Source organism: Vigna angularis, chromosome 8 (genome assembly GCF_016808095.1).
Source record: "Vigna angularis cultivar LongXiaoDou No.4 chromosome 8, ASM1680809v1, whole genome shotgun sequence".
Taxonomy (NCBI): Eukaryota; Viridiplantae; Streptophyta; class Magnoliopsida; order Fabales; family Fabaceae; genus Vigna; species Vigna angularis.
The window spans coordinates 15,869,278-15,878,878 of record NC_068977.1 but is presented as its reverse complement, the minus strand read 5'-3'; the positions used below and the strand labels follow the sequence as shown (position 1 = coordinate 15,878,878).

The 9,601-nt window shown below is 35.5% G+C and overlaps 1 protein-coding gene across 3 annotated transcripts; it reads left to right on the top strand.

Moving 5' to 3' along the window:
* The first annotated feature begins 2,356 nt into the window (after window positions 1-2,356).
* Window positions 2,357-8,979, top strand: LOC108345761 (pentatricopeptide repeat-containing protein At5g59600). Of its 3 annotated transcripts, none has more exons than XM_017584500.2 (5): window positions 2,357-4,435; window positions 4,850-4,942; window positions 5,032-5,241; window positions 6,245-6,341; window positions 7,538-8,979. In XM_017584500.2, exon 1 carries the CDS (start codon window positions 2,378-2,380, stop codon window positions 3,989-3,991), a length of 1,614 nt encoding a protein of 537 aa, XP_017439989.2. In that variant the 5' UTR covers window positions 2,357-2,377; the 3' UTR covers window positions 3,992-4,435; window positions 4,850-4,942; window positions 5,032-5,241; window positions 6,245-6,341; window positions 7,538-8,979. The 3 variants fall into 3 exon arrangements, with proteins under 3 accessions (XP_017439989.2, XP_052723676.1, XP_052723677.1); XM_052867716.1 differs by having other exon boundaries at window positions 6,198-6,341; XM_052867717.1 differs by lacking the exon at window positions 6,245-6,341.
* Window positions 8,980-9,601: the final 622 nt, after the last annotated feature.

Here is a 9,601-nt window from a genome sequence, read left to right as displayed (position 1 = left end):
TCTCATTGCTGACACAATGGTAAAAGCCAAGAAATCCCATTCATATCAATTTCCCTATGCTCTTCTTATTTCTAGGATTTTAGAATTCAAAGGTGTACCTGTTGAAGGAGAACTCGTTCAAACTATTGAAGCTGTGGGATCAGAAATTGGAGATACTACCTTTCGTCAAATGGGATTCATTACTAGAGGCAGAGTCCTTATTCACAAAGATGATGACCATCCTGATGTAGATGAAGATGATGACATGGACATTCATATGGCTGACCCAGTAAGTGCTGCTGCTCCGTCTGATGCTGGACCATCCAACATACCCTCCTCTTCCTCAACTTCTATGGAAGAACATTTGGCAAGGTTATCTAAACAGTTGGAGGATATGAGTCTTGCACAAAAGACTCACTTTGAGGAGATTTATGAGTGGCAGCGATCTGTTGATGAGTACATGGTTGATCAATTTCTTGATCTTGATGTTCGCCTATCTAACATCGAGAGTCATCTTAATATCCCACCTCCTAAACGTTCTCCTATTCCTGAATTCTAGGTTTTAGGCCTCTAAGTTTGATTGTTATGTTATTTTCTTTATGGTATTTAGTTTCTTAATCTTTATGAATTTCATGTAATTCCTTTCTATTCTTAATATAATGAGCTTTTATTTTGTGCATATATTCCATTTTTGAGGGGGAGCTCATATTAAGGGGGAGGTTATTACATTATTCTTTTTTCTTATGATCAAAAAGGGGGAGAAGAAATATAAGGGGAGGATTAAAAAATAAATAAATAAATAAATAAATAAAATAGTTTTTAATTGTACAGGTACTGCTAACTCTGTGGTTGTCCATTAGTTTATATATGTTGCAGGTAAACCTGAGTTGCTTTTAAAAAGAGAGTTTTTGATCATCATCAAAAAGGGGGAGATTGTTACCAATAAGGAGTATTGGTAAAACCTGAAGATGTGTTTTGATGATGCTGCAACTTATAGATTTTGGATGTAGTAGGAAAATATTTAAAAAAAGCAACTTGTAGATTTTGAATGTAGTAGGAAAATGTTAACATTGTAATTTTTACTAGTATAATCGATTATGGTTAAGCAATAATCGATTATTATGACTTGTGATAATCGATTATCACTTCATATAATCGATTATCACTTCTTTGAAAACTCTGTAATGGACTTGAATAATCGATTATCACTTACAATAATCGATTATTCATGGCAGTTGGGAGCTGATCTTTGGCATTCAGTGTACTTGGCTATATAATTTGATTTGGAGAAATCAGAAGTGAACGTTTTTTTGTGAACTGAGAAAGCTTAGAACATTGTGTGTAAGAGGAACGTTCTTAGAGAGCTTTTTGTTCATTGTTCCCTTGCATGGTCTTGTGAAAGGAGAGGCTCGCGTATCGTGTGTCGATAGTCGGAGCAAACTCTCTTCAAGTTAGCAAGGTACTCTGCCTGGTCTTGTGAAAGGAGAAGCTTGCGAATCGTTGGTCGATTGCCGGAGCGGTTCTCTTCAAGTTGGTAGAGTGGTTCTTTTCGTTTTATTCTTGTTCATTTGATTGTAATCTGTTAAACCATTTTTAGTGGAACTGTTAATCACTATTTATAGTGATTAACGACTGGACGTAGATTCTGTTGAATCGAACCAAGATAAAAATCCAGTGTGTCAACTTTTCTATTCCTTACACTCTTTATTATTTTACGTATATCAACTGTTTGATTAATTTTCTGAAAGAAAAATTATTTTTACTAAAAGGACCAAATTAATTTTAATTGTGATCGAACACCCTTTCCGCTCTCTGAGTTTTAATTCCGCTGCGTTATACTCTTCGAAAAATACCCCCTCCGATACCAACAGTATTAACATATTAGATAAATTAAAATAATTATTTTTTAAGTATATAAATTATTTTATTATAATAATTAATTTTATTTGTAAGTATTAATAAAGTACATTATATTTATATTTTTAGGTTCTTCAAATAACATAATATAAAAATAACTTTTTAAAGAAAAAAAAAACAGATTGGCAGTCTAGTCCACATTGCACAACCTCTCTGTCTAGCCAATATTTAAAAATCAATTTTTTTTAATGAAAAATATTTATATAACATGATGTATACCAAATCTTTTACAGTAACATTTTATTTCTCATTCTCATTATATTAACCTTCTATCTCAAACTGGGCGTCTAATATGTGTAAAACTTAAAAGCATACCATTATGTTTTTGAAACAAAGGAGTGATTTGTGTGAAATTTGTAAAAAATAAGGCATTTTTAGACATTAGTGTAATTTAATCCAAAATATTAGAGTATAAGCTTACTATTTTCATGTTAAAAGGCTGCGGAATCAGCGTGTCGCAAAAGAGTAGAATCATAAAAGAATGAGAACTATGCCATTTTCCTCACAATTGAGATGGTCACCACATGAATTTGCTTTGTGCCTTGAAAAATGCCTGAAAGCAAAGACCTTGAGACCCGGCATGCAGGTCCATGCCACCGTGGTCACTAGTGGAACAAACATGAACATTTTGTCTCTTAATTCAAAGCTTGTTGGAATGTACGCTAGTTGTGCTCATCTGAAATCAGCTAGGCTTTTGTTTCAAAAGATTGAACACCCCAATGTTTTTGCATTCAATTGGATGATTCTGGGGTTGTCTTTCAATGGACACTTTGATGATGCATTGTTGTACTTTCGTTGGATGCGCGAGGTTGGCCACATGGGCAACAATTTCACCTTTTCTGTTGTTCTTAAGACCTGTGTTGGCTTGATGGATGTGAAAATAGGGAGACAGGTTCATGCCATGGTTTTTGAAATGGGTTTTCAAAATGATGTCTCCGTTGCCAATGCTCTCATAGATATGTATTGCAAATGTGGCGGCATTTCTTGTGCTCACAGCGTGTTTGATGGAATGCGTGAGAGGGATGTTGCCTCGTGGACGTCAATGATTTGTGGGTTTTGTAACGTGGGGGAAATTGAGCGAGCATTGGTGTTGTTTGAGAGGATGAGGTTGGAAGGGTTGGAGCCAAATGATTTCACATGGAATGTGATTATTGCAGCGTATGCTCGGTCAAGTGATAGCAGCAAAGCTCTTGCGTTCTTTGAGAGAATGAAACGGGAAGGTGTTGTTCCTGATGTGGTTGCATGGAATGCATTGATTTCTGGGCTTGTACAAAGTCATCAACTCAGGGAAGCGTTCAAGATGTTTAGGGAGATGATACTTTCCGGGATTCCGACAAATCAAGTGACCGTGGTTGCACTGCTTCCTGCATGTGGATCAGAAGGTTGCATTAAATGGGGAAGAGAGATTCATGGATTTGTATGCCGGAAGGGGTTTGATGCGAATGTTTTCATTGCTAGCGCTCTTATTGACATGTATTCAAAGTGTGGGAGTTTGAAAGATGCTCAAAATGTATTTGACAAGATTCCATTTAAGAATGTTGCGTCATGGAATGCAATGATTGGTTGTTATGGAAAGTGTGGCATGGTTGATTCGTCCTTGGAGCTGTTCAAAAGAATGCAGGAAGAGGGACTGCAGCCAAATGAAATTACTTTTACATGTATTCTTTCAGCATGCAGCCATGGTGGTTTAGTGCAGAAAGGTTTAGAGATTTTCTCATCAATGAATGAATGTTATGGGATTAAGGTAAGCATGAAGCATTATGCTTGTGTGGTTGATCTCTTGTGCCGCTCCGGAAGGACGGTAGAAGCATGTGATTTTTTCAAAGCCTTGCCAATACAAGTCACAGAGTCAATGGCCGGAGCTTTTCTACATGGTTGCAAAGTCCATGGAAGAAGAGATCTGGCTAAAATGATGGCAGAGGAAATAATGAGAATGAAGTTAAAGGGACCAGGTAGCTTTGTTACACTATCAAATATATATGCTGCTGAAGGTGACTGGGAAGAGGTTGGGAATGTAAGGAATGTGATGAAAGAAAGAAATGTCCATAAGCAGCCTGGTTTTAGTTGGCTTGAAAAGCTAGGTGAGGTTACATGAAGGGAGGAAACAGAAAGAAGGTAGCAATATGGTGGGACTAACACTCCAGACTGACCACATGTAAAAACAATTGCATTCGACATAGCAGCTTGTAGAGCTGCAGGGGCCATAGCAGACCATGAACACCCCTCCAGAAGTTGACGTTTGGACTATGATGTTACTTGATAATAAAATAGCACAAGGCATAAACTGGAATCAGGTTTTGTTGGGTAGGTTCAAGGCTTGTGGAACCAACAAGTTAATAGCTTTCAGGACTAGTTAGAGGGTTGAGGAGATTGGCCGTACTTGTTGTCCAGAGTGCTTTGGTATGCATGAGTTTTCATAGATGATAATTCTCTAGGCCATGCAATTGTTGAGACTTTTCTGATTAGTGGTTACTGATCGCCAACACGATACTGGTAGTGTGAAACAGAAGTTGGAAACCGGCGAAGTGCGAAGCATCAAGTTTGTCCCTTTTCTATTCCTTTCTTCTTTTCTCATCATTTCTGTATAAATTCGTTTTCTTTTTGATTAATTTTTGAAAACCCTAAGCTAAAGGGGGCAAAGGTGTGAGACAGAGAGTGATGTTTTTGATTCAGTTTCGAAAACACCAAATGCTCTACTATAGGCCCATCTCTCCAGTCCGTCCTTGATTCCTCTCTGCATCATATAATCTAATTTGCTTATGTTGGCAGTTTCATTCTGTGTATGACAACACCCATTTCTTGTCTTCATCTTTATGTTGATATGGGCGAAGGGTTTTCACTTGCACCTACACACTCCATTTTTTATTTTGATAATGTTTTATTATTTTATGTGGAATGTGTCATTTGTAAGCTTTACTATCTTTGCTCTTATATTTTGTGAAAAACCTTGCAGTTCAATGAAGGGGATGGGGCATTCTATGGACCAAAGATAGACATCAGTGTATCTGATGCATTAAGTAGGAAATTCCATTGGGCAACTTTGCAGGTTTGCCACGCTTAGATAGATTTGTGTTCACATGATTTAGTTTTGGATAACTTGTCATGTAATAGGCAGGGGAATGTGGTTACTTGCAGCTTGACTTCCAGGCTCCTGATCGTTTTAAGTTGGAATTCTTTACTGAGGATGAAGCCAAAATTGAGAGACCTGTAATGATACATAAAGCAATTGTAGGATCTATTGAACGCATGTTTGCCATAGTTTTAGAGCACTAATAGGGTAAATGGCCTTTCTGTGAAGCAATTGTATGTCCTGTGTCTGAAAAATCACAATCTTAGGCACTACAGGTAAGCAGCTCTTAATTTGATGCTTTATTCTTTGATATATTTGGTTTCACCTATTAAATGATACAAATGTTGTACTGACATATCTTGTGGTAGCACTTGTATTTTTTCATGCCTGTAAATTAACTGTCTAGTACTCTCATAGGAGCTTTTGCAACATTGGCTTTTCATTGTTTATTTATGAGCTTTTCTGTATCATGTTGAAACCGTAGACTAATGGGGGCAAGGTCATGAGAGAGAGTTGCGCTTGAGAGAACAAGGTGTGGTGAGCTATAGCAGTGTAATTTGAATAATTTTTGTTGAATGTGTAATTTGGGATGTTTGTTTGGTTAGGTTTCCTGTTTGAGAAATTTGATTGTCCTGAATTCATAGAGGTCTGGTGATGAATTCATATGTAGGAGAGAATGGAAAGTTTGGTTGCCAATGCATGTTATGATGCTTTGTAGTTGTAAATTAGTCCCATGGTCTACTTTAAGTAAGGATAAATAAATTATATTCTGTGCATATTCCCTTAAAGGCCGTGTAGCTTGGTGTAAAATGCGTCTTATACTTTGCACTAAAAACTTGCAATCACTAAATGCTTATTTTAATGGCACATTCCTAATGTCGGAAGCATAACAGAGTGACTTATTCCTCTGCATCTTTTGATGTCAAACGACAAAATCTATATTGTCATTATATCAAAATCTTGTTATGTTGCTTATAGCCAATTTACTTTATCAAAACCTTGTGGTTAGTCATGCCTTGATCCCTGTGAATTTTAAATATTTAGAAGCATATCATTATAGTTTGTTAATTTTAGCGTTATATTCCATGACCTTGTGACCAATTTTTTTAACTTAAGAAGGTTTCTCTTTCTTCTCTACTTTATAGTTTGGTAATTATTGTAGGTTTATTTAACATTTTGTGTACTTTAATTTTTGAACTTTTTTTAATGTTCATATGTAATTATGGTGGAGGTTTTGATACTCTAAGATGGAAACATGTTGATAATTTTGAAGCATAGCTCGTCTTGACAAGGTTATTCTCTTAATTCTTCTTCCTGCTTGCAAGTGGCTGATGCAAAGGTTGTTTTCTCCGGAGAGTTTTGTTGAATTAATCAAGTATGTATTTGACTTCTATCTTTTCTATATATGAATTTTTGTGTGTGAACGATATAGTTTTGATTAAATAGCTCGGGTGCTTGGTGTTTGACATCAGATGCAACTTTGCATTGACTCTTTAATTGAACTTTTGTTTGCTTTTGTAATCTGATCTAGAGTTTATCTTGAGTCAGTTGCTCTGTTGTGCTTTCATCTGGTGCTTAGTTTGTTTTGTGGTTGTCCTGTACTGTCCTTTACTTGGCCTTAGCCTAGCTCTTTCTTAATTGAGAAGCTCATCACTCTGGTTCTTGGAATTTGAAAGAAAGGTTTGTGCTTGGTGGCATCTTAGGTGGTAGTGGTCTGAAAGACTCTCCAGTCTTGAACTGCCAAGGGGAATTTCCCTTTCCAACCCATTCATTTATGTGCTTTAAATTTCTAAAGAGAAGTCTGAGTGTTGTGAGTTTTGTAAGACTGATTTAGCTTAGTTTCCTTGGCAATTTGAGAGAGAATTCAATATTCATCTAATTGTTCTGAGATTGTTCATTGTGTAGGAAAAAGAGTTTCAGTAATCAGATTGGAGCATCTGTGCTTGTTTAAGCTGTTGTTGCATTCAATTTAGTTATAAACTGCAACTGCATTCATTTTAGTTTATAAATTGTTTGTTGAATCATTGATGTCTTAACTGTTTTGAAAATGATTGCCGATTTCATGGATTAATTGATTCTGCTGAAAGCTGAATTTGATTTGCTAAGAATTATTGAAACTGGTTTGGAATTTCAAATACTAATCTGAATTGGCTTGTAAGCATTTCTGCATTGCATTGGACTGAACAAATCTTAAATTAGATTTGATGATTGTTTAAATCAGTTTAGTTTACCTTTGAATTACACCTATTTACATCTGGCTTAATATCCATGTTCATGTGTATTTTGCTGGAATTGGTGTAATTTCTGTGTGCATATCTGAACTGAATTAGTGCATGGAGAAAGTGTAGAATAGGTGTGTTGTTGTGTGGAGAGTTGATAAATATTTGGAGCAAGAATTTTAAGCAGCAGCAAAATCTCATTATAGAGTTTGGAGCAAGCTAGACCAACCATTTAATTAGGGGAGTTGCTTAACTTTCTTACCTCTTGCTTGTTTAGTTGTCTCTGTCTTGGCTTGAAATTGATAGCATTGGTGGTTGCTCTGCTGAATTGAGTGTGAATATTTGATTGTAGTTTGTCCTTGGAGAGAAAAAGCAATTCTATTAGCTGTCTGGATCAATAAGTGCACGCGTGAAGGCCACAGAATAAAAGGAAAGTTCTTACTGTAATGTGTTTTCATTGTTCAATTTGTTCTAGCTAAGGGAATTTTGATTGCAGCTCTGCATTTGCCTTTGTAGGATTGAAATGATCAGGAGAAATCAAGAGAATTGATCCAAGAAGCACCAAGTTGAGCACGAGATTTATGCACAAGGATGAACCAAACTGTGGGCACGTGAATATTTTGGGCACAAAGGAGTTGGACCGTAAAAACATAGAGTAGTAGCATAGTTTTGTTTCTTTGAATTTTTTTTGTAATCTGATTTGTAATGGGCTTGTGTTAGCCTACTGTTAGCTTTAGCTTTGTTTTGTAAAAGGCCTTTTAAAAAGTCCAAGTATTTGGAAGAGTCCTTGGTGCTCTTTCAACTCTTGGAACCTTTCTTGATTGCTTAATTTTTTGAATTTTGATTTTACATGTTAGTAGTGATTTAGGCTAAGAGATTAAACTCTAAGCCTTGTCACATTAGATTCCAAGGAGTCTAGTCTTTTAATTGTGTTTATTTGTTTGTTTGTTCGTGAGTCATGTACTTTGTTTCTAAAGGTGATTTTAGTTTAAGGGGCAAATAGTTAGTAACATTAGACATTTCTGACAAGGAAAGACTTAGTACATAAGAAGTTTTTTGGCTCACCTCTCTTACCTGGAACTTGTCTAAGTGAAAGCTTTTAACCCTTTAGATTAAGAAAACTTTTAAAAACAAAGATGTCTTGTTATGGTTCATATAGGTCTTCTAGGTCATCTAGGATAGAAAATTGTGATGAGATGTTTAATCGAGCTAGGAATCTTCCATTCTTTGAAAAAGACATAGGTACATTAACATACCTAGCTTGGGAACAACAAATTGATAAAATAAATCCTTGGTTTTATAAAGACAGGGAATCTTATGTCCTTAACATATATCTCTCTAAGTTAGAAGAGCATGCAAGTAAGTGGTGGGATGAAAGACAATATCATGTTAGGAAAGGTAGAAAGTCCCCCATTCGTGATTGGCATGATTTAAAAGCTTGCATGAGAAGAAAGTTTGTGCCTTCAAGCATTAAAAGAAAACAAGAATTAATTAGAGATTGCATTGAAGATGAAAAATTATTTCTTGAGAGTTTAAATGATCATGAGTTTCTTCGTAGAGAACTAGAATTTGGGGTAAGACTTAAAGAACTCAAGGATAAGAAAAGAGAAAGAGAGATTGAGAGAAAAGAAGAGGAAGAAAGGAGAGAAGAAGAGAAGAATAAAAGAAGAAGAGAAGAAGAAAAGAGGAAGAAAGAAAAGAAGAGAGAAGAGAAGAGGATAAGGAAAGAGAAGAAGAAAAGAAGAGAGAAGAGTAAGAAAGGGAAAAGAAAGAAAAAGAGAAATTGCTAATGGAAAATCCTATTCTTTCAAAGACTATGAAACCTACAAGGGAAGGTTTCCAATTCTTTACTTCTTTTCCAATAATTGTTTATTCTTCAACTATTAATTTCTCTTTTAAACTAATTGTAATTCCATATTCTATGCAAACTTTTTCAAAATATGGTAATTTAAATCTTGAGTTATTCTTATCTTCAAGGAAAGAAATAACTCAAGACAAAAGTAAATTTGGATTTCTAAAATTTCCAAAGACTACAAAACAAAATATTTGAAGCCCTTATTTCCTTGTTTTTATAGAAAATTTCTTTCTTGAATCAATATTAATTGAAGATATATTTGATGTGTATTGCAAATTCGTGTTTGATTCAGGAGGAAGAAAAGTAGATCTAAAAGAATAAGGTCACTATAAGATGGCCATGCTCCCAAGACTGTGTGGAGCTCCTTCATAAGGCGATTGCCAGATTTAAGGAAAAATCTTTTTTTAAGAGGGAGGGTATGATGCAATCCTGCCTGACGTACCTTTCTCAATGTTTTCCTTTTTATAATTTTACATTTTATTGTATATGTGTATCAGCTTGCAAGGAGCATGGGTTACTATAAATAACCAACTCCTCTCTTGTATTTGGGACTTTTGAGTG